The sequence below is a fragment of the Manis pentadactyla genome, chromosome 19 (assembly GCF_030020395.1).
Source record: "Manis pentadactyla isolate mManPen7 chromosome 19, mManPen7.hap1, whole genome shotgun sequence".
NCBI classification, from domain to species: domain Eukaryota; kingdom Metazoa; phylum Chordata; class Mammalia; order Pholidota; family Manidae; genus Manis; species Manis pentadactyla.
In genome coordinates, this window is record NC_080037.1 from 10,152,542 (window position 1) to 10,179,350 (window position 26,809).

Sequence of the window (26,809 nt, forward strand, 5' to 3'; positions counted from 1 at the left end):
AGTTGGGTAGCTGTCAGTTCCGCCCCCTGCACGGGGCGGGACTGAGCGGTGGGCAACTTCACTAATGTTCTGAATCTTTGAGCCACTCCCCCGACCTCCGGGAGAAGAGGGACAGTCCCGGCGGCCATCTTGAACCCGGGCAGAAGCCACGCCTTCATTAGCTTCGCCGTGCCCTCAGCTTTATAGCGCGTGCGGGTGCTTTATAATTCGCTGAAATCGAGCCAAGGAGATCCCCTTCTAATTGGGTCACCTTGCGTTTCTGGTCTGTTGGAATTCTTGAACTGGAATCTAATCAGTAACTTTTCTCATCTGTACAGGCAAAACAGTAGAGGCCAGTGTGTGGCAGGAAGGTCTAAAGGTAGGCAATTTTGAGGTTTAGGAACTCAAAAAATTGCAGGAATAGGGGACATCCTGGAGTAAATGACATTAAGGGTCTCTTCCAGCTCTGAAATAACTATTTGTCTATACATAGATTTAAAAGAAGAAGAAGAGCTCCTTAAATGAGGGCCTGGGAGGCCTGGGATGGAGAATCAATTCATTTCAAAACAGTTCTACCACTCAACAAGAAGAAAAACAAAAATGGGCAAAGGACTTAAGTAGACATTCCTCTTCCTTATCTCAGTTCATTGGTGACTGCATCCTTTCATTTGCCCAGACCAAAAACCTGGGGGACATCCTTGAGTGTTTTCTTTTTCTCACACATCACATTCAATGATAATACTGGGTTTACATGTTAAAGACATGTCCAGAGCGTGACCACCTCTTAACGCCTCCATGCTATCGCCCTGGTCTCAGCCACCATCATCTCTCACCTAGATTATTCCAGTAACAACTTTCTTGGTTTCTTTGCTTCTGCTACATTCTAATCACAATAAATCAGCCAGATTGATACTTTTAATTTATAAATTAGATCATATTCTTCCCTGTTCAAAATCTCCAGTAGATCCCCATTTATTTAGAGTAAAATGCAAAGCCTTTGCAATGGCCAGCAGGATCCTACAATCTGCCCCTATGCACACCCAGTATCTTTCTCACTTCACCACTCCTGCCTCAGGGCCTTGTATTGGCTGCTACTTATGTCTGGAAGCTCTTCCTGCAGGTATCCCACATTGCTTTCCATGTATTTCATTGCTTTATTTGGTGAGACCTACTCTGAATCTCCTATTAAAATTGTGGATTTCCCTCCTACTCTCAAACTGCTTTCTCCATTTTTATCTCCATAGCACATCATTATCTAGTGTACCCCACGTATTTTACTTATTTATGTATCTATTGCCTGTCTCTCACACTAGAATGTATGCTCTTTCATCACAAGAATTGTGTGTCACGAGAGAGGGAGCAGTTGTGGAGGGGATACATTCAATTTGGGACACACTGCACTAGAGATATCTGTGGTCTTTCCGGATTGAGGTAACCAGTAGCTAGACAGGGGGGCAGGAAGCCTGAGCTAGGAATACACTTTCCTCCACAGTACCTCTTCTCCATCCTACCCCCAGCTCTGATTGTTGCCACAGTCCCTGCTATTGGACTGTAAGCTCTGTGAGGGCAAGAAGTGGGCCTGGTTCATGTGTCTCCCCAGCTGTCTAACCCAGATTCTGAACCATAGTAGGTACTAAATGCATGTGTGCTGAATGAATGAGTGAACGGGCATCCTTGGTTAAGAGGTGGGTATGAAAGCAAAGAGGCATGGAGACATTGTCCAAGGGGACCTTTAAAGGGAGATAAAAGAAGGGGAGTACTTGAAATTAATCAAGAAGCAGTAGCCAGAGAGGTAGGAAGATAAGTAGGTACCCTGAAACAAGAGCCCGAAGGACGAGGGTTACAAGAAGGAATTGCCACCAATGTCAAAGGCTGCAGAGAGGCCACATAAGATGAGAGTGACCAAGATCCTGCTCTCACAAATGGTAAGCAATTCCCAAGGCCTCCTGTGGCTATAGCATAGTGCCTCATGCTATAGGCAGTGGAGATGGGTTGAGATACTGTTTATCTGGGGGGTGTTTGCCAGCCCAGCTGGGGTAACCACATGTATTACCCTGTTCTGTGCCTCACATTCTTAAGATTGAGTCTAAGTATCTCATGAGTGACACAGACAGTAAGTGCTGGGGAATCTTAGGAAAGAACAACCAGCCAGGGCTGGGGCAGGTTGAAGCTGGCACAGAGGAGAGCGCCTTTAAATTTTAGAGGGAGATGAGAATGAGTACGCCAAAGTGATGTTTGAAAAAGGCAGAGAAGGGGTGGAGAGAAAGGATGTGGTTCCAGGACCCTCTGGGTCACCTGGATGAGCATGTCCAGCAGGACTGAGCTGTACCGGCCAGAGCACAGGAGAAAGTTCAGCTCTGGAAGCGTATGTTGGCAGTGAAGGATCCATCATGTTTAAAGCAGGAAGAGCATCCTGTGCATTCCTTCCTTCTGAGAGATGAAGAAGTCGAGGTGCACACAGGAGAGGCTGTCCCAGTCTACTGACAGCAGATGTAGGTAGGTGCCAGGATCCCAGTCCTGGTCCAGCGCCCTTTCCAATGCGCCCCACTGCTCCACAGCCCTTGGTCTAGAGGAAATCAGGGGAGCCACAAGAGAGGAAGTCTGGAAAGGGCTGTGGGAACAGTGAAAGCCAGGCCTTGGGGTAAAAGTACATTGAGTGAAGGGAGGAAGAAAGGGAACTGGGAGGGGAGAAAGAAATAACTAGAGAAGCTAAGTGACTCCAATAAAGAAGCCATAGCAGACAGGATCTGAAGAGATTCACATACCCATGTTCATTGCAACATTATTCACAATAGCAAGAAGTGAAAACAACCCAAATGTCCATCAGCAGATGAATGGATAAAGAAACTGTGGTGCATACATACATCGGAATACTGTGCAGGCTCAAAAAAGGGAGTCCTGTCATGTGCTACAACATGGTGACCTTGAGGACATTATGGTGAGCGAAACAAGCCAGCCACAAAAAGCCGAATACCATGTGATTCTACTTACAGGAAGCACCTAAGTAGTCACATTCATAGATAGATAGACAGAGGTAGAATGGTGGTTGCCAGGGTGGAGGGACAGGGAGTGGGGAATTGTTGTCTGATGGGTTACAGACTGTCTTGCAAGATGGAAAATGCTTCAGAGATCTCAGACACAATAGTGTACACATAGGTGACACTACTCAGCTGTGTACTTTAAAAATGGTCAGGGGCAAATTTTATATTATGTGCTTTTTACCACATTAAAAATAAAAACAAATTTTAAAAGGAAGAAGCCATAGTAGGAGAGAGTTTGACAAGAATACTGTGGCTAAGATGTGAAGGCTACATAGAGGTCAAGGTCAGTAGGGGTTGTGGGTAATCCTGGAGAGTCATCTGGGTACAGAGGTGTGGGAAAAGCCAGACCACAGGGGACTAAAGAGGGTAAGGGGGACATTGGAGGCAGCCAGAACGGACCTTCTCTGAAGTCTGATGGTAACAGGAGAGAGCCAGGAGTGTGGGTGGAGGTGGTAAACTGAAAGGGTGGAGTTTGGGGCAGGGTATTGTTTTGTTTTTTTCTCACAGAGAACACCTACTACCCCTGGGGGTGGGAGAGGGCAGACTATAGAGGGAGTGGGAGTGAGGGGCAGATGCTCAGGTCGGCCTTGGTTGGAGGAGAGATGTGCGCCTTCATGACAGAAGGGAGGGGGGAAGGTGGTGCGGGGGTGTGGACAGAGCGCTGTTTGTCAGATATTGGGGAGGATGTGGCCAGGATGGGGGTGTCTGTGTGGTCTCTCTATAAATTCAACCCACTGAGAGTTGAAACCAACTGCTTCTGGGAGAAGGGGGCTGAGCCGGAGTCGCAGAGATGAGAGCGACCTGGGGGCAGCAGCTGCCCAATCAGTGGTGGCTGGGGTGGTCCTGGCCAGCAGACAGAAACTGAGGCTAGTGAGCAAACGTGTGTTGGCCCAAAGGCAAGCCTGAGGCACTCGCTAGCAATGCCTGAGCGGAGGAAAGGGCTACAGGGCTGTATCTCAGGGGAGCTGATGAGGCAGAAAAGGTGGTTTGGTATTCAAGAGAACAATCACCCCACAAACAGGCTTCCTCCCACTGATGTCCTCAAAATGACTGCTCCCCTTACTTCCCACAGTCCTCTGCTGGAGCACTGTTCCCACAAAACCAGCACCAGTTGAATGCTTTGTCTTTTTAATAAAAAATAAACTGTCTGTGACAAGTTTTCTGAATTCTGATACAAAGGAAAGGGGAAAGGTGATAGGTCAAGGGGTCAGGCAGGGTAAAGGAGTGAACGAGGCTCAGATTACCCCTGCCATTCTAGCCCGGCCAGAAGGGATCACAATCTCCCCCAGCTGAAGCAAGAAGGAAGGTGGTCCAACGTCAGGAAAGACTTCCCGGGAGTGAGTGGTACACGGTTGGTAAGGGAGTAGAACGGGGGACAGCTCTCTGCAGAACCCTTCAGACCCCTGGGAGAAGGGGGTGTTGCTGTCCAAGGTGGCAGCTGGGGAATTTCCAGGAGCTCTGTGCTATCTTGGGGTTGTTTAAATGTTTGGTGCTTATTACCATAGGCTCTTGGTGTTTTAGGGTGTCCTGGAGCAATGTCCTTCATTCTGGGAGGGTCCCAGAATGGCCAAAGCCAAAGGACCATCTCTAGGCACTGCTGTCATAGCCTAGGCCCAGGTCTGGGGCAGCCCCATCAGAGAGCCCTGCTCTTGGTAGAACGGAGTCCCATAGTGGAGTCAGACCACTGTGCCAGCCCCACTGAGTGCAGCCAGGGGCACAGAGCGACAGGAGAAGCTCCTCTCGTGGGAAGAAGGTGGTCTTTGTGCTACTCCCACCCGAGTCAGGGCTGCACTGCTCCAGGTCCCACCAGCCAGTTTGGCCAGATGCCCTGCCCTACCCAATAGTCCCAGCCCGGAGTTTAAGCCACCTCAGTGCCCAGGTGGTGGTCGTCGACGCCCACATCACTGGCAGAGGTCCTGCATTCCTTGGGAGGCTGGAGGTCCTGCTCTCGGCTCAGTGGGGTCTTCTCTCCTGGGGGCAGGGACCCGCAGCCCTGGACCTTGCTCCGGGCTCGGAGTGCCCCCATCGGGGAGGCAAGGAGGATGATGAGGGCTCCTGAAAGCACTAAGGCAAGGAGCACAGTGACAGTGAGAAACTGGGGCCAGTAGGACCGCTGGGCAGCCACGGTGGCCCCTCTACCGACCCTGGTCAGCGGGGCCTCTATGCGCTCTCGGGGAATGCCCGCCAGTTCAGGATCCATGGCCAGGGGCTGGTCCTGGCTGTCCACCCAGTAGGAGACCACGGGGTATGAGAAGCCATTCTCAGTGGCCCAGCACTGGTAGAGGCCCCTCATCCCATCCTGCAGTAGCAGCAAGAGGGAACCATTGTAGACCATGGAAGAGGCTTCCGGAGCTGTTCCTGTCCCATGACTCCAGTGGTAAGAGGCCAGGGCTGAGAGGTGGGGGCAAGGGAGCTCCAGGATGGAGTTGGGGACAGCCAGGACCTCTTTAACTGTGAGTGAAGGAAAGGGCAAAAGGTTAAGGGAGAGAAGAGAGGGAAGGCAGAAGAGAGTCTACCCTTTAGACCCCAAGGCCACCTCCAATTCCCCTTTCAACACCCAAACTCAACTCTGAGCCCTTCCCTGTCTCCAGCCTAGACCCCAAGCTAACGTCCAGTCCATCTGACTCCAGATCTGACACCCAAACCAACCTCAACCTCCATCCTGGATCCCAGCTTAGAATTCCTATCCCTCCTCCCTGCAGGACCCAAAGCCATCCCAACTCGGAGCGTTCAGGTCTCAAGCCCAGCAGATGCCAGGGGAAGAGACTGAGGCAGGAAGGGGCCACCCCCGTCCCAAAGTCCTCCCAGGCATCTGTACGTCCCCTGGTCCCACGCTCACTGATTTGGGGGCGGCTCCTGCCCCGAAGGCCATTGGCACATGCCCACTCTGGGTTCCCCCGCTGCACGTCCTGCCTCCAGGACTTCCTGAGAAGGCAGGAAAACAGAAATCATCCCTTGAAACAGACAAAAGTGGGAAGAGGAGGGAGGAAGAGATGGAAGAGCAGTGGAGCAGAAGGAAGGCCGGGGGAGACGAGGCGGAGGAGAGAGGAGAGGGAGAGAGGCCGTCGCTGCAGCAGCTTCCCCACTGCCTGGCCCGACAGGGGGCACCCGCCCAGGAGGCGGGGTCTTGGAGGGGGCGGGGTCTTGGAGGGGGCGTGTCGGAAGACCCTGGAGGAGGGAGGCCAGGAGCACAAGCTGGTGAGAAGGGTCCTGGCGGACCAGCTTCGGCCACCACCCAGGGCTGGTTGGCACTCACGGGATGGGGGTAGGCAGGAGCCGGCAGATTCCGGACTCAGGGTCCCAGGCACAGTGGGGGTCCCGGGCAAGGACACAGTCCACACAGCTCTCATAGACACTGCAGTTGGCTCGGGGAACCCTCAAGATGCCTCCTGAGAAGCCTGCAAACACTGCGCCCTGGAAGAGAGGTGGAGCGTGTCAGGGTGCCCCTGCCACACCTAGTGAAGACCCAGTACCACGGGCGCACCCCATCAGAAGGTCCTTCCTGCCTGGGTGGGGACCAGCTGCAGGTTGCGAACAGGTTCGGGATCAGTGAAGAGCTGGATCTCCTCCACCAGGTGAGCCCCAGGGGAGTGGCTGGTCCTGCTCGCCACAGCCTTGTGGAGGAGCCCTGTGGCTGTGGAGAGACAGAAAGCTGAAACTGTTTCACCTCACCCATAGAGCCCTCTCGTGCTCCCAGATGGTCTCCCCAGATGTCAGAACATTCCTTCTGAAGTGGTAACGTACACTGGACACACATCTGTTGGACCATTTCCACGTATGCCACGGAGATGGAGAATCCCTCTGGGATTCCCTCTGGGAAATGCCTTGGAATCCCTTGCACCTTTGTCGTTCCTTTGCAACTGCCTAATAAAACTCGGTTCCTGCAGGAGCGCAACCCTGCATTTTCTCCCTTTACATGGAGCAGCAGACAGCTGAATGCTTCTATAGAAAAATCACCACTAACCTCCCTTACCTCCATCAAGTGTCTCTATTTAATGGCAATTCAGTGAGGTCTACTCTGACCACACTTTTAAAAATTGCTACCTCCCAACCGGCATTCCTGATCCCTGCTCACGCTAGATTAATTTTCTAATCTCATTATGTACTAAGTAATTGACTCATTTGGTATATTTATTGTCTGTCTCCATGCACTCCACAAGGACCAAGCTTTTTGTCTGTTTTATTCTCTACTGTCTGCCCAACATATGCACAGCTGACACAGTGGCTAGCAACACGTCCTAAAAGAATGAATGAACCTGACCAGTCTCTCCCCCAAAAGCTCAAGATCATCTACCTCAGCCGTACCCATGGCTCTCCGTGTCTATGCCTGGCAGTCTCCCACATTCCCTGCTGACTCTCTCTCCTTTCCACGATGACTGCTTGAGTCTACCCCTCTCTGCTGAAACCTCCCACCTTTTCCAACCCTCATTCTCAGCTCAAGACCTTGGGTCCTTCTCTTTTCATAGAGGAAACGAGAGCTCCCTCTGCTTCCCGCTAGCACTCACCCCACCTTACCCCTCCTCTGCTCTCCCTCCTCCACTCGTGGCCGGACCCCCACCTGTGTCCTGGACTCTGGCTTCCTGCTCCCTCCGTACCTCCACCTGCCGATCATCCCCCTGCCTGCCCATCAATTCACCATCTTCCTCTCTACTGGATCCTGACGATCTTTCCCAGCTTTAAAAAAAGAATGCTGGCTGGACAACACACCCACATCCAATCACCCCCACTTCCTTCCTACCTCTTCAGAGCCAGGCTTCCCAAAGGAGTGATTTCCACTCACCGTTTTCCAGCTCCACCTACTTACTCACCTTCACCTCCCTGACACGGCTTCTTCCCTAAGAGAAATAGCTCCTATTAAGGCCACCAAAGCTCTCCATGTTTGTGTCAGAAAGGTAGGGACTGGGCTCTTTCGTTCCCCCATTATATTTTCAGAGGCCAGCAGGGTGCCAGGCATATACTAGGTGCTCAGAAAACATCTGGATGAATGAATGCATGAGCGAATGAACTCAAAGGTTTCCCTCCTCAACCTGAGCTGCAGCCCCTGCTGTCGTTCCCTGAGGGATGTCCTGGAGCCCTTTACTCACTGGTGCCCAGGTACATGACCAGATGGCTGTGCCCATCAATGCCCTGGGCTGTCTCCACCGCAAGCTGTGTGTACTCCACGCCCGACTTCACCAGCAGGGGTGTCCCCACCACCTGCTCATCCATCAGGAAATGGTCCTTCATGAAGGTCAAGGCTTTATCAGAGGAAGGGCCCGCTGAGCACTGAAAGGGGGAGGAGGCAGATCAACCATTGCTTCTCCCTGTCTCCTTCCCTTAAGCTCAACCACTGCTTCTCCCTCTCTCCCTCCCCCTCCGTTAGTCTCCTTGGCTTCCCTCCCTCGTGGCAGATCTCATCTCAGGATGGCGGCTAAAGCTCAGACTCTAGAGCTGCCGAGCCTCAAATTCCAGCCTCTGTGTGCCTCAAGTTCCCTAACAGTGAAAAGGGCATATTACCAATACACCACAGGCCTGCTGTGAGGATGAAATGCACTGATACATGGAAAGTAATGAGAACAGTGCTGGACGTGAAGTACTCAATATATGTGAGCTGTTACTACTGTCCTCACCTTCATCAGGGATGCCTGGCAGCCAGCAGGAAGCAGGGTGCGGGCCCCTTGCAGGCAAGGGCCATGTTTTACTCATGTATATAACCCCAGGCACACGGCTGTTGCCCAATAAACATTTGCTGAGTCTGTGATTGAATGAAGGATGTCACAGAAAGAGATGGTGTAACAGGGAAGTTCTCATCATGGTTTTGTAATGAACTTGCTGCCTGACTCTGGAGGAGTCCCTTCTCCTTTCTGGGCCTCCTTTTACTCACCCATAAAATGAGGAGGTTGGGCCAGCTGCTCTCTAAAGGCCCTGGCAGCACCAGCATGCTGTGGCTCTGGGACACCTGCGACCTCCTCTTTGGTCAGGGTCCTTGTCCTCCTTCCCCGAGAACACTGTCTTGGGGCCAGCCCTGACTCTGTCACCTACAAGCTTGGTGTCCTCAGACAAGTTACCCCACCTCTATGAGCTTCAGTTTCTTTTCTGTAAAGATAACTAACATACACCTACATCTCGTTTTGATGCCAGAGTGAGTACATGATCTTCCTCACAAAGGGACTTTTTTTTAAAGTATAAACCTTCAGGGATGGGGAGAGTAGGAAAGGAAGCAAAAGCAGTCACATTTTGGAAGCTGGAAAGCAAATGAACAAATAGTAAAAGACTTAGCAGGAAAAAGAAACAATATTCTTAACCCATCCCCAGGGTAGCCCAAAACGTTCTCATTTACAAGGCAGAACCCCTAAAGTTCATGAATTAGTGGCCCCAGTCACCTCTTGAAGTGGGGTAGAGGAGGGGCTGAATAAAGAAGATTCTTTGGAAGTGTGTTTAAGAAGCAGGCAGCTCCATGCAGCTGGGTGACTGTCCCTTCCACACCCTAGCCCAAGACTGGGGATTTATTCTCTGGAGAGGGTAAAACAGAGGGTTTTTGGATGGAGGACAGCAGGTATGATATGAAGGCAGGGGATTAAGGGCAGGGAGGCACAAGACATGCTGAGACTCCTCCCTCGTACCCAGCCCTTTTCCCCCATGGTTCCCAGATACCAGGAGCCAGACAATCTCCCTCCAAGCAAAAGACTGCAAGAGTTTGCTCCGGGAAAACTGATTAGAGGTCCAAGAGGAAAGGACTTAAAAACACTGACATCGGAGAGCTCTCAGGACACAGCCCAGCCAGGCCAGCCGCACTGAAAGTATACCGGAGCTCGAGTTGCCGAGTCGCATGGACGGCCGCAGTTTCCAAGCAGCTTCAGAGTCTCCCACTCTTAAATATGAGTTGGATAGCTAAGGATTACCAGACATGTGAGTGAAACCGCAAACATAAAATGAGCCAAAACAAACAAATAGGAAAAAACAACACTGAAGAGGGGACAGAAATGATTCAGCGAAAAGAAAACTTCACAGCAAAGTATCATTATTGTCTTGAGAGAGGTAATTGAAAACAGTACACCAGTGAGACAAGAACGTAATGCTACGAGAGTTCTTACCTCAAAGAGGGCAGCCATACGTCTTGAAGAAAGACTACATTACCGTGGTGCAGTAGTCTTTCCCACCAAAATCAAAGTTTACTCTGATCAAGTCTCTAGATCCAGCCACAAACCAATTTACAGAAAATACTTAAAACTCCACCACAGAGATGGAAAATCATCAAGATCCAGACGTGGAAAATTCTACATGATGAATACATTGCAAGAGTGAAAAAGAAGATGGAAAGGGAACATAAAGGTTCAAAGAGACTTAAAAGAACAACTGAGATAAAAGTTAGACCAAGATTCTAGGTCTTATTTGGGTTTTGATTCAAATAAACTATTTTAAAAAAGCTCTTATGACATCTATGAAACTATTAGAACGTTGAACACTAAATGTATATTAGATTTAGGAATTTTTTTTTTGGTGTGATAATGGTACTACGGCTGTGTGATTTTTTTTAAAGCCCTTATCTTTTGGAGATACATACTAAAATATTTATGGATGATGTAGTGGGTTGAATAGTGGCCCCAAAAGATATGTCCATCTAAAACCTGTGAATGTGACTTGATTTGCAAAAAGCGTCTTTGTAGATATAATGAAAAAAACCTCAAAATGAACTCATTCTGGGTTATGATGGGCTCCAAATCCTGTGACAAGCGTTCTTAGAAGAGGAGTGGAGGAGACATCCAGAGGAGAAGGAGAAGCAGTGATAGAGGACCAGACTGCAGTGATGTGTCTACAAGCCAAGGAGCACCAAGATGGCCAGCAGCCCGCCAGAAGCGAGGGGAGAGGCGTGGAACAGACTCCCCTTCAGAGCTTCCAGAAGGAACCAACCCTGATGACCCTTTGATTTTTGAACTCCTGGACTCCAGCACTGTAAGAGAATAAGTTTCTGAGTTTTTGTTTGCTCTGTTTTGTTTTGTTTTTAATTTCTGTTGTTTTATGTTAAGCTTGTGGTAATTTGTTGTGGCAGCCATGGGAAACTAATACAGATGAAATGATACTATGTCCAGAATTTGCTTCAAAACAAAAACGGGGGCAGTTGGTGGGGCACAGATGAAACAAGTTTGATTGACTATGAGTTGAAGTTGACCGATAGGTCTATGGAGGTCCATTATACTATTTTGTCTACTTTTATTATGCTTGAAATTCTGTATAATAGAGCATTTTTATAAAAGAGATACTCCAAGCTAAAAAAAAACTAGGAAATTAAGTATTTCAGCAGAAATTAAAAATCTAATTCTTGAAGAATCAAAAGATAAAATTGAGACAGTCTTCAGAAAGTAGAACAAATCCAAAGACTTAGAAAATAGGAAAGGACTTTAAAAGTTAGAGAACCAGTCCAAGAGGTCCAGAAAGAAGTGGGAAAACATTTTAACATTAGAATGTCAGCTCCATGAGAGAAGGGACTTTCGTCTGTTTCATTCACTGCTGTGTCTCCATTGTCTGGAACAGTGGCAGGTGGCCTCAAAAATATTTGTTGAATGTAAAAGAAATAGGCAATAGTTCAAGAAAACTTCTTAGAACTGAAGGAATTAATTTCCAGGCTGAAGGAGCAAATCGAATGTCCAGCAAATAAATAAACAGAGTCCCATCAAAGAACAATATTGTGAAATTGCAGCACAACTAGGGACAAAGGAAAGGCACTACAAGATTTCAGTGAGAAAAAAAAAAAAAAAGGTGAAATTCAAAGAATCAGGGATCAGAATAGCTCTGGACTTCCCAATAGCAGCACTGGTAGAAGATAATAGAGCAAGCCTTCAAAGTTTTGAAGGAAGAGTACTTCTAGTCTAGAATTGCACATTCCTAGCCAAACTGTCAAACATGAAAGTAGAACAAAGACATTTTCAGACTGAAGGTCTCAAAAAATTTTACTGCCATGTATCCCTTTCCAAGAAACTACAGAGGCTATTCTCCACTAAAGTAAGATAATTTTTAAAAAGAAGAAGAAAAAAAGGGGAAGCAATGAGATGCAAGACACATGAGATAGTCACAAGAGAGATGCAAAGGGAATGCCCAGCATGGGGAGGAAGGGAGGTTCCAGGACAGCAGCTGTGCCCGGATGCCACCAGTCCAGGCTGCAACAGACAGAAAGAATTTTTAGGAAGATGAAACTGTTAAATTGCCTAACAGATCTGTCTTTAGAAGAGATTCAGATAATTGAGGAAGGGTTTGGGGTTGAATTAAAGATTACAGCTTAGAAAACAAAGAATATGAAAAAAAATAAAGGTAATTATTATCCCTTGGGAATATAACAGATTATGTAAAAGGAAAAGCAATCATGACTTACTACCTGGTTCAGCTGTGAATAATAATCATAATGTAAATATTGATTTAACCAAGATTGCTATAAAAATAAGTTGAGGGATGAGGGTTTAAGCACAGTGGTGTGTTGGTACGGCAGCTCTGGGACCAGAGGTGGGGGAGCCCTGGTTGTAGTGTTTGCTGATTTCCATGGTGTATATTCTCCACCATGGCTGATTTCAGGCAATCAACATGATGTCACTGGACATGAATTTGGAAATAGATTCACGAAAAGAGTTCTTGCTAGTTGCTGCAAACCAGCTCCAACACAACGCGGGGTGGGGTGGGGATGGGGGTGGGGGTGGGGAAGTGCAGGTAAATCCTCACCTTCCAGAATGAGAATTCAACAGATACTGCCTGACTGAAACATCAGGAAGCAGCAATAGAAGTATGTTATTTAGCAGTTTGGAGGGAAATCCCAAGAGAATCAGCTAAAAGGGTTGAAGGTGGTTGTCTCTAAAGAGAGAAAAGTGGAGGAAAGGGAACAGGGCTGGTTTTTATACCCAACCATATAGATCTGTGTGATTTGTTAAATGGCATACATACATATACAACTCTGATTTAAGAACAAAAGCTGAGTAAGGAATGCAGGTGAGGATGCCCGAGACAGTCCTTGGCACAGCCCCTGCTCCCTCGTTTCCTCGGTGACATACCCAGGTATTTGGTGTGCATGTAGCTGGGGCGGAGCGGGAGCTGCTCTGGGCATAGGATGGAGTGGACACCTGTGAAGTGTGGGCAGCTAGACCAGGTGTATATCTGAGCAGACAGAACTGGTTGGGGGGCAGACAGCACTAATATTTATTGGGCATTTATTATGTCATGATAGGTGCGCTGACATGTGCATCACGTGTCTCTCTGTGGACAGGTTTTGCTCAGTGTGGAGGGTGGTACTCACGCTGCCTGGCCGGGGAATGATATCGGGGACCCTGTAAGTAGTCCAGCGTGAAGTCTCTTTATTCAACTCCTTGTACCTCCCCTCAAAGACACGGTTGATGTCCTTGAGAGAGAAGGCACAGACAGCAGAGCTCCTGGTCCCACCTATCTGCCTGAAGACAGCCAGAGGGGACATTGTGATTTCCTCTGCAATACCAGAAAGCTAACCCTCCAGCCCTTGGCCCACCCTTAATGAGAAATCCCAAGAGGGCAGGAGTGTGGAGGAGGGGCCAGCCTCTCCTATACCCCTAGCTGTGGTGATAAGGGCTAGGAAAGCCCTCGACTCTGGCCCTCTTAGTATCTGAAGGGTGATTGTCCTTAATGAGAATTAACTGGGGCTCAGCCCTGGGCTGGCTTCTCCCTCTCCAGCCCACACTGGGCTGCTCCCACGGGAAGGGCAGTATAAACAGCTCCCAAAAGGCTCTAGATGAAACCCCTCTTTCTTTGGGCCCTATGGACTCCTGGTCCTCAGAGAACTACCATAATCTGACTTCAAGACTGTTTTGATCCTTCAGTTGTGGTCTGTGGAGAAAGAAGGCCTGCCTCTCTTGTTCTCTTTAACTGGACTGTACACACCATGTTCTCAGTTCTGGATGCCACAGTTACAGACCTTGCTCACACCAAATATCTTTGGTACCTGACATGTTGGCAGCTGGTACCTAAACACTATGGAGTCACATCACTACAGCTCAGTTAACCTTCTCAGCCTCTGAGCAATGACTTTATTTTTATATTACAATGCTGGTCATATTTCCCTCTTTGCTATGGCCATTAGGAAGCTCAGAGGTAAATTTGTGACCAATATCCAGGACTGTATAAATGACAAATATTTGTAATTTGTTCACCCTATTTCTGGCTTCTCTTATTCTCCTTTTCTTCCCATTTCCATATCAGTTATTTTACTATTTTATTTTAATGTTTGACTTTTGTGAGCTGTCTCCCATCTATTTTTTTGGACCAGGCAGAATATAAACTAATAACTTCTGAGCTTTATTCCCCATGTACATTAAGGGCATGTGTCAAATTCCTGGGAGGTGATGATGAGCAAAGGCCTGCCTATGTGAAGTGGAGTATGTGCTGCCTCAGATCAGTTCCTACCTCTCTTTGCAAGCCAGGGCAGCACAGGTGCTGGCCTCAGCCTGCATCCAGCCCGCACGTTCCCGCCCCACTGCTCACCACTGAGAGGTGAAGACTGCATAGACGTGGGGATCGGTGGAGGAATCGGCAGGCAACAGGACCGCATGGCGGATGATGTTGAAGGGCAGCTGCCCAGGCTGAGCGCAGAGCAGCTGGGCCTTCAAGAAGGTGGTCCACTTCCTCTGCAGCAGCTTTTCGCCGCCCACGTCGTTCTACGGACGCGGGCGGAGTCAGGAGGCGCCCCCTGCCTCACGTGTCCCCGCCCCGTCCGTTCCCTCCTCGTTTTCATTGGGCCCCAGCCTATAATCCCCACCCCTATCACCTCCCCATTGGCTCTTCCACAGCCACGCCTCCCGCCCAGGGTGCAGACCTTGCAGACTCTGGCCACGCGGGAAGTGTGGAGTTTCTCGAAGAACTCAAATTCACTGGCTGTCTCCTCGAAGAAGAAGTAGACGACCTGGGTCGAAGGGATGGCTGCCACAAAGGAGGCGTCCGCTGCGGGGCGGGGCAGATAGGCTTACAGATCGAGCACCTGGATGCCCTGGGTTCCCCTTGGTGAAAACCCGTGGGTTGGTTCTAGAGGCCAGGAGACAGGGTGCCTCGGGTACCACCGCTGGTCGAGGGGTACCCATGAAGGGCACAAGGGGAGCGACAGGTACTTCTTTATTTAGGTAGGATGAAAGCTTCAGGAAGACAGGAGATTTGCCTTCTTCCCTGCTTTACCCCCAGCGCCTAGCAGTACTGTATTGCACATAGTATGTGCACAACAAATAAGAGTTGAGTGAATTAACAGCAGTTCACAATGTCCGGTCCCCAGAACTTGGGGAAGGGGGCCAGACCTGCACTGTGTGGGGCTCAGGTCCTTACACTGCAGCCAGCGGAGGAAAGTGTCGGTCTTGAGGACAGGCTGGGACCCCAGTGTGCGGATCAGGATGGGCTCACTGCCCAGGAAGTTGTTCATGGTGCCAGAGTAGAGCATCCCATCTGGGGAGAGGGGAAACTTATCAGTTGGAGGGGGCTAATGCCCTCCTCAGACCTGCCTCTGACTGGGGCCAGTATTCACATTGCTCTGGCCTCCTCCGTTTGTTCTACACCTCTGTACAGCCCCCACCGATCACAAGGAATAGCCAACCCTTGTGGCCTTGTGTGTTTTGGCCTTTTTCTAGCCTTTCTCCCACACCCAGCTGAACCACTTGATAAGAAGAATCACTCATTATTCCCCAAAGGTGGCTGTGTTTTCTGCTTCCATACCTTGAGTCCTACCCTTCTCTTCTTAGAACACCTTCCCTGCCCATCTACCTATTTTTCAAGGTACCACTCCAAAGCCAGAGGCCACCTCCTCCAGGAAACCAGGGTGGGATGTCTGTAACAGTTTGTGTCCAGGAGGCATGAGGCCATGATTTCTTCTCTGTAACCCCTACAGTCCCCAGCACAATGCCTGGCATACCAGAGGTATTCACACAGTGAATATTTGTTGGACTGATGACTGAATCTCAGGCCTTTTCTCTGCTCGAGAACCTTCCTGGACCGTCTTGCCTCTGTGTATCCCTCCATATCCATCTCCCTTCCACCAATTGTGTGGCAGCTTCAGCAGAGCTGAGAGTTGGAGCCTGATTCTCCCTCGGATCTCATGCTCTGAGGCTTCTGGCTTCCCCTCCCTTGTACCCTGCCTTTCAGGAAACTCTTGTCAGATTCCACATTTCAGCGTGCCTTGGGAGAGCAGATGATGGGATAGACCAGGGAACCCAATACTCACCTGCCAAGACAGCTGTGTGTTTATGGGCAGGGTCAAAGGGGCTTTGGCCTTTCCCCTCCATAACCTTGTCCTCTGAGATGGGCAACAGGTAGGAATCTTGGAGTTCCTAGAGGAGGGGAGAGTGAGGGGGGCCAGAAAGCCAGAGTCTCATGTCTGGGAAATGAGGGGCATGAGGGAAGAAGGGAAAGGAACATAGAGGGAATTGGTCCGAGGCCAGAAAGCTCATGAGGGTCCTGTGTCTGGAAGATTATAGAGTTTTCCAGAGCTATGGAGGATGGGCTGGGAGTAGATGTGAGGAGGGATGCCTGGGGCCTAAGAGCTGGGTGCCAGATAACTCACAATGAAGGTGCAAGCAGGGCTGAAGGCGAAGGTGCCACAGGCGTAAAGATGGGTGGCATTGAAAGAGACCAGGACACGAATAAAGTTGAAACACTCTGTCTGGGGAAGACAGAAAATTCAGGCCTCCAGGCCACTCATCCCAAACTCCTGGGGACCCAGAGGTTCCACCCTCCCCTCCCCTCCTCATGGGGAGAAAGGCTGGGCAATGCTGAGCATTCCCTGTACGTCATTATAGAACATGATGCAGGTGATATTCATGCAAACAAGCATCCTCAACCTAAGGTGATGGTCTGGAGATGCCAGGGTTTTCTACCCAGAACTCCAGCCCCACTTACCTCACTGCTCTTCTTCTTAAAGGCACATTCACTTTTTTTTTTGTCACTGGCTAGCCAGGGTATCTGCAATAGGGAGTTGGGAGTGGGGAGATGAAGGGAAATGAAGTCTTCAGTTCTAGTTTTGATCCTCCACCCTCTCCTTGACTCATGTGAAATCTGTATTATGGACTCTATTAACATCACTTTGTGACCATGGGTATTCCTCCAATGGTACTGATATTCATTGGAACACAGCTCTATGATAGAATATGGGCTATGCAACCAGACCTGAGTTTGAATCTAGACTCAGTCACTTACTGGTTGAATGATCTTAGTCAACAGCACAGGCTTCTGGAAGGTACAACTAAGTGGCATACTAAAGCATCTAATGCTATGCATGGTGCACACAGCCACAGTCGTCACCACACATTTCCTGGGGAAATAGTTTAAAATGTCAGTTCCTGGCTCACACCTCAGAGAATCTGCATTTTTAACCAGCATCCCATATGTGCAGGTGGCCCGTAGACCACACATTGAGAAACACAAACCGTGGAGATGCTCAGTAATAGCTAGCTCTCTCCCTCCCACCCTTTTTTTCTTCCTTCTCTCTTTCTCCCCCCCCCCACTGAATTTTCCCATTAGTAGGGTGACTATCATTTAACACAGATGCTGCAGTGGTTTCTACCAGTGGGTGAAGATCATATTATTGATATAATTTGAGTTTCTCTCATATGTCAATGATTTCCATATCAACCATTTTAGCAATTAATATTATTCAACCAATATTCATGATACCAATGAATAGTGAGGCCACTTTAGTATTTCTTGTCTGTTACGTGGACCAGATATATATATAACCAAAGTTGCTGATTACTGCAGACTACAGATACGAGCAATCGGGGGTTGACCATGCATAGGCAGCCCAGGTGCAGAGCAGCTGGCTCCTCCTCCCTCCCAGCCCACGCCCTTTATCCCTGGCCTCCTCACCATGTTCTTCAGCTTTGGTACCCCTGGATCCTGGATATTCAAGGCCAGAATAGACTCTCGAGCTCCCACATAGAGAGTGTCTCCATCACCGCTCAGGAGCAGAGTGTCAAAATCCTGGAGGCCCTTCTGGTGGAAGAGGCTAAGCATCCTGCGACTGTCCCCTGTTGGGAGGTGGCAATCAGGGGTGAGTGATGAGTTGGTGGGCAGGTAGCTGACTTCTGAGATAAAAGCTGGAGAAAGGGAAGGGTTGGCAGAATGTGCCCCCAACCCACTTTTCATCGCAGCTTGTCCCTTCGCCCCGCCCTGATGGCAGGGTGCTGGAAAGGCTGGCCTCTCCCAGAACTGTGTAAACCCCTCAATTACTGAACTGACCACCCTGGCATGACTGATTGCTCATCTGCTCCCCCCTTGGGACTCTGAGCACCTTAAGGGCAGAGACTGAGTCTTTTTTCTGTTGATAATCCCAGTATCCAACACCGAGGAGGCTTCCAGCAATGGGCAGTGTGCATTTCCTTTACCAGGTTGCCCCAGAAAGTTGCTAAAGACAAAGCCGTGTCTAGGAGACCCGCCTGTGCAACTCCTACAGGGCCCATGTCCTTCCCTGAATCTTCTCCCTGGAGGTGAGGAGACCAGTATCCCCCCTCCAGCCTCCTTAAGAAACCAGCCGATAAGAGAAATTAAAGAGGACACTAATAAATGGAAATTCATCCCACACTCTTGGGTAGGAAGAATTAATATTGTCAAAATGGCCATCCTGCCTAAAGCAATCTACAGATTCAATGCAATCCCTATCAAAATACTGACAGCATTCTTCAATGAACTGGAACAAATAGTTCTAAAATTCAGATGGAACCACAAAAGACCCCAAACAGCCAAAGCAATTCTGAGAAGGAAGAATAAAGCAGGGGGGATCTCGCTTCCTAACTTCAAGCTCTACTACAAAGTCACAGTAATCAAGACAACTTGGTACTGGCACAAAAACATATCTATAGACCAGTGGAACAGAATAGAGAGCCCAGATATAAACCCAAGCATATACGGTCCATATAGGAGCCATGGATATACAATGGGGAAATGACAGCCTCTTCAACAGCTGGTGTTGGCAAAACTGGACAGCTACATGTAAGAAAATGAAACTAGATTACTGTCTAACTCCATTCACAAAAGTAAACTCAAAATGGATCAAAGACCTGAATGTAAGTCATGAAACCATAAAACTCTTAGAAGAAAACATAGGCAAAACTCTCTTGAATATAAACATGAATAACTTCTTCATGAACGTATCTCCCTGGGCAAGGGAAACAAAAGCAAAAATGAACAAGTGGGACTATATCAAACTCAAAGCTTCTGTACAGCAAAGGACACCATCAGTAGAACAAAAAGGCATCCTACAGTATGGGAGAATATATTCATAAATGACATATCCAATAAGGGGTTGACACCCAAAATATACAAAGAGCTCTGCACCTCAACAAACAAAAAGCAAATAATCCAGTTAAAACATAGGCAGAGGATCTGAACAGACACTTCTCCAAAGAAGAAATTCAGATGGCCAACAGGCACATGAAAAGATGCTCCACATCGCTAATCATCAGGGAAATGCAAATTAAAATCACATTGAGATATCACCTCACATCAGTTAGGACGGCCACCATCCAAAAGACAAACAACAAATGTTGGCGAGGATGCGGAGAAAGGGGAACCCTCCTACACTGCTTGTGGGAATGTAAATTAGTTCAACCATTGTGGAAAGCAGTATGGAGGTTCCTCAAAAAACTCAAAATAGCAATACCATTTGACTCAGGAATTCTATTCCTAGTAATTTACCCAAGGAATACAGGAGCCCAGTTTCAAAAAGATATATGCACCCCTATGTTTATCACAGCACTATTTACAATAGCCAAGAAATGGAAGCAACCTAAGTGTCCATCAGTAGATGAATGGATAAAGAAGATGTGGTACATATACACAATGGAATACTATTCAGCCATAAGAAGAGAACAAATCCTACCATTTGCAACAACATGGATGAAGCTAGAGAGTATTATGCTCAGTGAAATAAGCCAGACGGAGAAAGACAAGTATCAAATGATTTCACTCATCTGTGGAGTATAAGAACAAAGCAAAAACTGAAGGAACAAAACAGCAGCAGACTCACAGAACCCAAGAATGGACTAATGGTTACCAAAGGGAAAGGGACTGGGGAGGCTGGGTGGGAAGGGAGGGATAAGGGGAATAAGGGGCATTACAATTAGCACACATAATGTAGTGGGGGGCGCAGGGAAGGCAGTACAGCACAGAGAAGACAAGTAGTGACTCTATGGCATCTTAACTACGCTGATGGACAGTGACTGTAATGGGGTATGTGGTGGGGACTTGATAATGGGGTGAATCCAGTAACCACATGTTGCTCATGTAATTGTATATTAATGATACCAAAGGAAAAAAAAAAAAGAAAACAGCCAGGCTGGGCTTACAGGGTCCCAGGGCCTGTACCTCAGCCAGGCTGCCCTAATTCTTGTATTCCTGTTGCACATGGTGCTGGACAAGGTGTGGACCAGCAGAATCTGTGTGGTTGGCATGGGCTTGGTGTGTCCGGGGTGGCCACGTCCCACAGATGACCTTCTAGCATGGGCCCCAGCTTTGGGGGCACGTGGGAGCATGAAAGCAGTTAGGGGTTGGGGTGCTCATCTTGATGACAGTGACATTTAAGGAGGGAAAGAAAAATTGCCAACTTTAGAGAACCAAGAAGAGTGGTGCCCCCAGCGCCCTGGCCCCTCTCTTTCCTGTCTTCAGTCTGCCCTGAGTGGGTTTCACTACTCTCGCTCCCTCAGTCTGAATCTCTCTTTCTGGCTGGCTCTCCCTGAGACCCTCTCCCCCACCCTGGCACGCTCCCTGTTTCTCCACGCCCTACTTCCTTCCCCCTTCCTCTGAGCGCCCTCTCCTTCCTCCACGCCCCTCCAGCTCAGTCCTGCAATCCCCACTCTTCCTGGCCATCAGATACTTACCTGCACAGTATTTGACCCTGGGCAGGGGCCCCTGCCCACCCGCTGCAGTCGGAGATGCTGGCAGCAGAAGCAGCTGGAGGAGGAAAAGGCCCAGGAGGCTCCAGGGGTCCAGGCCCAGGGCTAGAAGGGCCATGCTCAGCGCGAGGCTGTCACCAGATGGCTCTGGGGAAACAGGCACCCGGGCACTCTCTGGGTGAGCAGTCCTCACCACATCCCTGCCAGGGGCCAATCGGAGAGCCCCAGGCAGCAGAAGTGTGTATGGGGGTGGGGGTGCTGGGGAGGGGACAGTTTCCTCCCCAGAGGGCCTCAGTCTCACTTCCATCACTCTTATGGGCCTCAGCCTGCTGCCTCACTCTCCCCTCTGGCAGGAGCCCAGCTGCTCCTCATCCTGCCCTTCTCATCTCTTGTCACCAGCAGCCCTGCTCTGCTTTTGTTCTCCTTGTTCTCCGGGAAGCCCCTCATGCTATCTGCCCTTTGCCTTCCCTGCTCCCATTGCCCAGAGCCCAAACCATTGCCGGGCCCAGGCAGCCACTTCCTGGGGAGCAGATTCCTGCACTCAAAATACAGACCCCTGAGAGCCGACTCTCCCAGCACTTTGAGATTTGCTGATACCCTGTCCTCATACTCACCCCTGCCCTGTGATGACCCAAGCGGGACGACCAGGTCTGAATCAGCCTGCTCTGACCTCTCTCCCAGCCCCAGCTGGGCTCAGGCCTTTGGTGCTCAGGGTGGTGAGAGGCCACCTGGCTACCAGCATTGCCGGGGAAGTGTCTCCCAGCCTCTGCAGCTGCCCCCGCTCTCTGGTCTCTCTGCTGCTGCTCTCTATCTTTCTGGGTCTCTGCACCACCTTCCCCCAGGCCTGCCAACCCCCAGTCACCCGTCTCATCTCACATACCCTGGAGCCAGCCACAGTGCAGAACCCAGGTGTCCGGGCTTTTGGGTGGAGGTGCCATCCAAGAGAAAGAAGAAGGGGGGTTCCCAGGCCCAAGAGGCAGGGGACGGAAGGCTCAGCCTGGCTGGGCCAGGAGTGCGGCCCTCCAGGTACCCATAGTGCTAACGCCAGCACTGAGAGCTCTGGGCAAGGGAAACCAGAATTTCCACCTCTCCAGTTGTGACAAATCCTTGGCTTGGGCGGAAGCTGGTGGATTGGGAGGGGAATAAAAAGAGACACACCTCTTTCTTTCCCTCTCCTCTCACCTCCGTCTATCCAGAAAGTTCAAAAGGCTAGAAAGTTTCTAGGTCATTTCAGCCATTCCTCTGTCCCTTGGTCACGTCACATCCAGTCTAACCTGCCTAGCAGTGGTTTCTCCTCTTGCTCAAGATTTCCCAGATAGAGGATATGACACGGTCTTTTATATTCCTCTTTTCACGTACTCACAAGGTGGGCTCTTTCCACTCCTATCTACTGGGAAGTCCCTGCAGTGGTCTAACCTTCACACCTCCCACTTCCAACTGGGTCATAGTCTTAAAAAAATAAAACAATTGCATCAGGCTCTTATCCATGGTTCTGCCAAGGAAGTCCCTCCTGTAGTCTAATCTCCCTCCCTCTTAGGGCAGCATCAGGACAGTGGGAGGCCCAGAAAATTTCCCATCTGAGCTCATACTTCTGGAACATACTGCTGAGGCACCCAGCCCCCAATAGTGGCTGCTTACCCCTCCCTGCAGGCTCCAGGGGGGAAGCTCGTAATGCAGGGTTAATGAGGCTTCTAGCACTAAGGGCCCCATGATCTGTAAAATGGGTACTTTCCTGCCCACTCAGCGCAAGACCGGCTGACTGCTGGTTAAAGAGCACAGCCATCCCAGGGCTGACTGACTCCAGTAAGGCACCCACCTCCTTCTCAGGCACGCATTCCTCACGGTCCGGAAGTCCTTCCTTCCTGCAGTCCTTCCACCTGCCCCATCACAGCACCAGCCTACACGGTGATGTTACCGCCGCCCAGGCTACTCCTCAGAAGAATTCCCGGTCAGACCCTGCTCAGCCTTCCTTCCTTCTCCCTCCACTCCCATTGTCCCTCAATGTCCCTGGGCACTGGTCTCAGCCAGACCCCTCCTGACAACCGTTTCTGTTCAGACTTACTAAGATGCGCCCAGACTTTCATGGAAGCTGGTTGTCAGGTCCTTGGGAGAAGCCATGGGCCAAGCTACCCAGAGAAAGTCCTCTGAACTCTCACAATCAAGGGAAAATTCCCCACCTTCTGTGTCTGCCAACCCCCAGCTCGGATTTGGGAACCTACCCTGCCCTGGGCCTCTGCCTGAACAGATCGGATCGTCTAGGCCTCTGGGAGGAGTTCTAATGGAAGGTATGGTGGGGGAGAAAGTTCCAGCCCCGTGTCCAGTTCTAGTCTCTCCGGAAGTGTCAGATTCAATGCCCTGCCCCTAGTTCCGCCTTCTCCAGAGACCCAGGAATTCTCCTCCTGGCCCAAGTCTCCTTTGCCCCAGCTCCTCCAGGCAATATGAAGTTTGCATTATCAGGCTTCTTTAGTAGATAGATACCACCATAATTCCGTTTTACAGATAAGGGAAGTGAGGCTCCGCAAGGTTACACAGCTAGAAGCCAAGTTAAACTCAGACCTGCCCCATTCAAAAGCTAACCCCTGAGCTACACGGTCTCTCTCGAGTCCTACTCCTGTAGACCCCCTCCTGCCCCATCCAGGAAACTCACTCTGAGCCACTTGCATGGAGAGGGCAGGTGTGGACGGTGGTGGTGGGACACTAACTCCTCTGGGCTAAGAAACAGTATCTCGGGGGAGATTCCTGACTCAAGAGGGAATAGAAACCTCTCCAAAGAAAGGCCATCAGGCACAGGTACCACCCTGTTTCCTGGTCAGGTTCCACGGAAGAGCCTGATGTTGCCCCTGCTGCTGTCCCTCTTGCCCCAGAGCCTCTCAAGTATGATCCAAAGTTGCACTGCCATCTCCCTTGAGCCACCGGCAGAGACGCCTGGGCTGGTGTCACAGGCACGTGATCTAACAGCCACCAGGGCCCCACACAGAAGGGCCCACACTTGGTCTAATGCTCAACTGCTGCCATCTTGAAAGTCTTGACCATTTTTGAATTAGGGGCCCCACATTTTCACTTTGCAGTGGACCCTGGAAATAGGCATAGCAGATGAAAACGATGTAACAGGTCCTTCCGAAAGCATCAAGGAAGCTCAAAGCTAACAGGGTCGCACCTCTTCTCTCGCTGTACAAATGAGGAAACCAAGGCCAGGGAGAGGAAGGGTCTTGACTGGGGTTGAATTCCGTTTAGGTGGGGTGGTGGGGTGTCCAGGAACCAGGCCATAAGGGCCATGCCATTTCATGGCCCCATTGTGGGGGTTTCCCCATTCTCTTCTCTCCAAGCCCTGGAGCCCAGCCTGGGGGACACCCCCCATGACGATAATGCTGAATTCAACCCCATCACTGCCCCCACCCCACCTCAGGGTCCAGCTCCTCCAGGGACTCCTCCCCACAGTCCGTAGACCACATCAAACAGCAGCCCCTTCCTGCCAGGGTAGAGATCTAGACGTGGGGGTGGGATGGACACGTTGCTCCTCCCCCTGCCTCATGCTCACCCAAGGGGCTCCAGCTCATCCGCATCCCTAGGGAGAATGGACACCGCACTGATGGAGGGGCTCCTGGAGCCAGGAGAGAAGCCACTCCTGGATTTGCCAATGACCCAGAAGTTGCCGTTTCTCCCCCCCTCGCTCCCTGCCACCCTCAGGGGCAGCCCCAGAAGAGCAGGTGCTGGGGGACATCAGCTTCCTGGCTCCCCTTTCTCAGCCCCACCTGCCCTGTCCCTCATTGCTCCCTTTTATGATCACAAGTAAGTCAAATCAACTAATATTTAAGTGCCTACTGTGTGTAAGGTACTAGGGATGTCCCCAAGCTTCTGCTCCACCAGCATCTCCCTATCTCTTCCCACCCCCTCAATCTCCCCACCCAACCCAATCCCCCCTAGCCCCTTACCCAGCGACTCCTAGGTTTCTGTCTCCAGTCTGACCAGTGCTGGAAGACTGAGCTGAGTACAGCACACAATGGCCCAACCCCCTCTGTCTGCCCCCTCCTCAGGGCAGAGCCAGCGCCAGACAATGGCCCGCCCCTTCCTTTGAGAACTGTCAGCTCTCCTGCTCCTTACCTGGAACTCAGGGCTGTTGCTGCGATTCCCCCTGGAATGCCAGGCATTCCTGTCCCCCAGTGCCTCCGTCCCTGCCACACCCCCGCCCCGCATCCCCAACCCCATCCCGCCTCACTGGTCCTCAGTCACCATGGCGACTGCATCTCTAAGTGGGAGGGACTAGAATCTCCCCATATTCTTCCTCCTCCTACCCATGTCCCCCTGTGCCCCACCTTCTGCGGCTCCTGGATCCACATATGTGTAGGAGGCAGGGCTGCAGATGTGGGGGGAGCCAGGAGGGGGAACACTAGCCCCTGAGGGTCCTTGCTCAGTTCCCTTGCCCACTGTCAGGCAGGCACCACCTCACAGATGTCCCCCAGCTGGATTCAGAGGTTATGTGGGACCAGTTTTCCTTTACAGTCAGTTTCTCTGGGTTTACCTCTCTCTCACTTTCTCTGGGAAACCATAAATATGTAGGGAATTCATACCTGGAGGCCAGCCAGCCTGACTCCATGCAAATTAAATTTGCCAATGAGTGTGCAAATGAACACACAAATACCAGTACAAATAAGCTGAGAGACAAAGTCTCTGTCAAGAAGCCTAAGCCGCCCTCTTCTACTAATATTATCCTGACTTCTCTGGGAGGGTATCTGCTTGCAGGTTCAGGTTCTACCATTTCTTCTTAAGCCACCTAACCAAGAAAATGGCTTCTCCAGAAGCCTTCTTTGGCTAATCCCCTGAGACCTATTAGGAAGAGGAGGTTTATGCTGTAAGAGGGGAGATAGAGGGCCAACTTCAGAAAGGACTTTCCTACATCTAGACCAGATAGAGATGAAAAAAGAGACAAGCCTGAGATGGATTCTTTCCTACGTATGAAGGAGCAGAGGCAAGCAGGGACCTGGGTGGAAGTTTTGGGAGCTGGGCCTGTGTCCTCTCCCAGCCCTGATCCTGAGCAACTCCATCTATCCCTATCCCAGACCACCCGCCAGTCCCCACTGGGCCTCAACTCCTTCACTGATAAAATTAGGAATTGAAAAAGCCCCTTTCAAATGTATCTCTCTCAGCTTGAGGGAAAACTGTGAAAAGGCATCGTGGAGCTGGGGAGCAGAAGCCCTGCATCCCAGACCTGGCTGTGCATAACTCGCTGTGTGATCCTGAGAAGGGCACTTGCCCTTTCTGATTCACATAGATAAAATAATGGCTTCCCCGCTTACCTGTAAGCAGCTTGGCTCATCTCTAGACTTAATAGTATTTTTCAAAAGAAGGAAGTGAGCGTGCTGATGTCAGCCCCGGGGCTGAGGGCTTTGCAGGCCAAGGCTGGTTCCCTTTCAGGTCTGGGTTGGGGTGGTGGGTTAGCATTTCCGTCTGGGGTGGGGCAAGGAGAGCATAGCCAGTGCTGAAAGCAGAAGTGGACACCGAGCAGAACTGCTGTGACATCCCTACCGCTCCCTGACACTCCATCCTTTCTGCCCTCAGCACCTAGGCCCCGGGGACTCAGAGGGCACCCTGTTCAGGCTGTCCTCCCTGGCCTGGAACACATGGAAGGCGGGGGAGAAATGACTTGGAATCAAGGTGGAGGGGCTGGAGGAAAGTTACAGCCATTGCTGTAACGGGAAGGAAGGCGGTTGGACCTCAGACTCACACCCAGGGGATGGCTTTGGGTTTGCTCCCATCTCCTTCCCTTTTAGGAGAATTGGGCCCAGGTTCTGTGGCAGATTTCAAAGGGGCTACATTTCTGAAACCACCCAAAGGAGTAAAGTGGGGGAGCCCACAAATGTGCTGTGGGTTACCCAGCTGGGCTTTAAGGAGCCTCTCCTGGCCTTGGCATGTGGAAATCAAAACTTCCAGAAAGAAGCTGCT

The 26,809-nt window shown here is 50.3% G+C and overlaps 1 protein-coding gene across 4 annotated transcripts; it reads right to left on the bottom strand.

Annotated features, from left to right (window-relative positions):
* Nucleotides 1-4,131: 4,131 nt before the first annotated feature.
* Nucleotides 4,132-24,987, bottom strand: SEMA4A (semaphorin 4A). 4 transcript variants are annotated; one of them, XM_036922499.2, is made up of 15 exons: nucleotides 24,971-24,987; nucleotides 20,855-21,016; nucleotides 17,847-18,007; nucleotides 16,881-16,943; nucleotides 16,546-16,644; nucleotides 16,207-16,312; nucleotides 15,318-15,434; nucleotides 14,821-14,945; nucleotides 14,490-14,662; nucleotides 13,276-13,426; nucleotides 8,105-8,285; nucleotides 6,527-6,654; nucleotides 6,277-6,434; nucleotides 5,860-5,945; nucleotides 4,132-5,471 (listed from the first exon to the last, which is right to left on the bottom strand). In XM_036922499.2, exons 2-15 carry the CDS (start codon nucleotides 20,985-20,987, stop codon nucleotides 4,879-4,881), a joined length of 2,274 nt encoding a protein of 757 aa, XP_036778394.2. In that variant the 5' UTR covers nucleotides 20,988-21,016; nucleotides 24,971-24,987; the 3' UTR covers nucleotides 4,132-4,878. The 4 variants fall into 4 exon arrangements, with proteins under 4 accessions (XP_036778394.2, XP_036778392.2, XP_036778397.2 ...); XM_036922497.2 differs by lacking the exon at nucleotides 24,971-24,987 and adding an exon at nucleotides 21,750-21,959; XM_036922502.2 differs by lacking the exon at nucleotides 24,971-24,987 and adding an exon at nucleotides 21,750-21,944 and having other exon boundaries at nucleotides 20,855-20,927.
* Nucleotides 24,988-26,809: the final 1,822 nt, after the last annotated feature.

What these genes read in the sequence shown, in the direction of transcription:
- SEMA4A (XM_036922497.2), bottom strand. Translation starts at nt 21,807, where the DNA reads ATGGCACCTCCACCCAAAAGCCCGGACACCTGGGTTCTGCACTGTGGC. An exon ending in TACCAAAGCTGAAGAACATG is followed by an intron (nt 16,944 to 17,846) that starts GTGAGGAGGCCA and finishes TCCCTATTGCAG; the next exon opens with ATACCCTGGCTAGCCAGTGA. An exon ending in TTTCCTCCGCTGGCTGCAGT is followed by an intron (nt 14,946 to 15,317) that starts GTAAGGACCTGA and finishes CCCGCCCCGCAG; the next exon opens with CGGACGCCTCCTTTGTGGCA.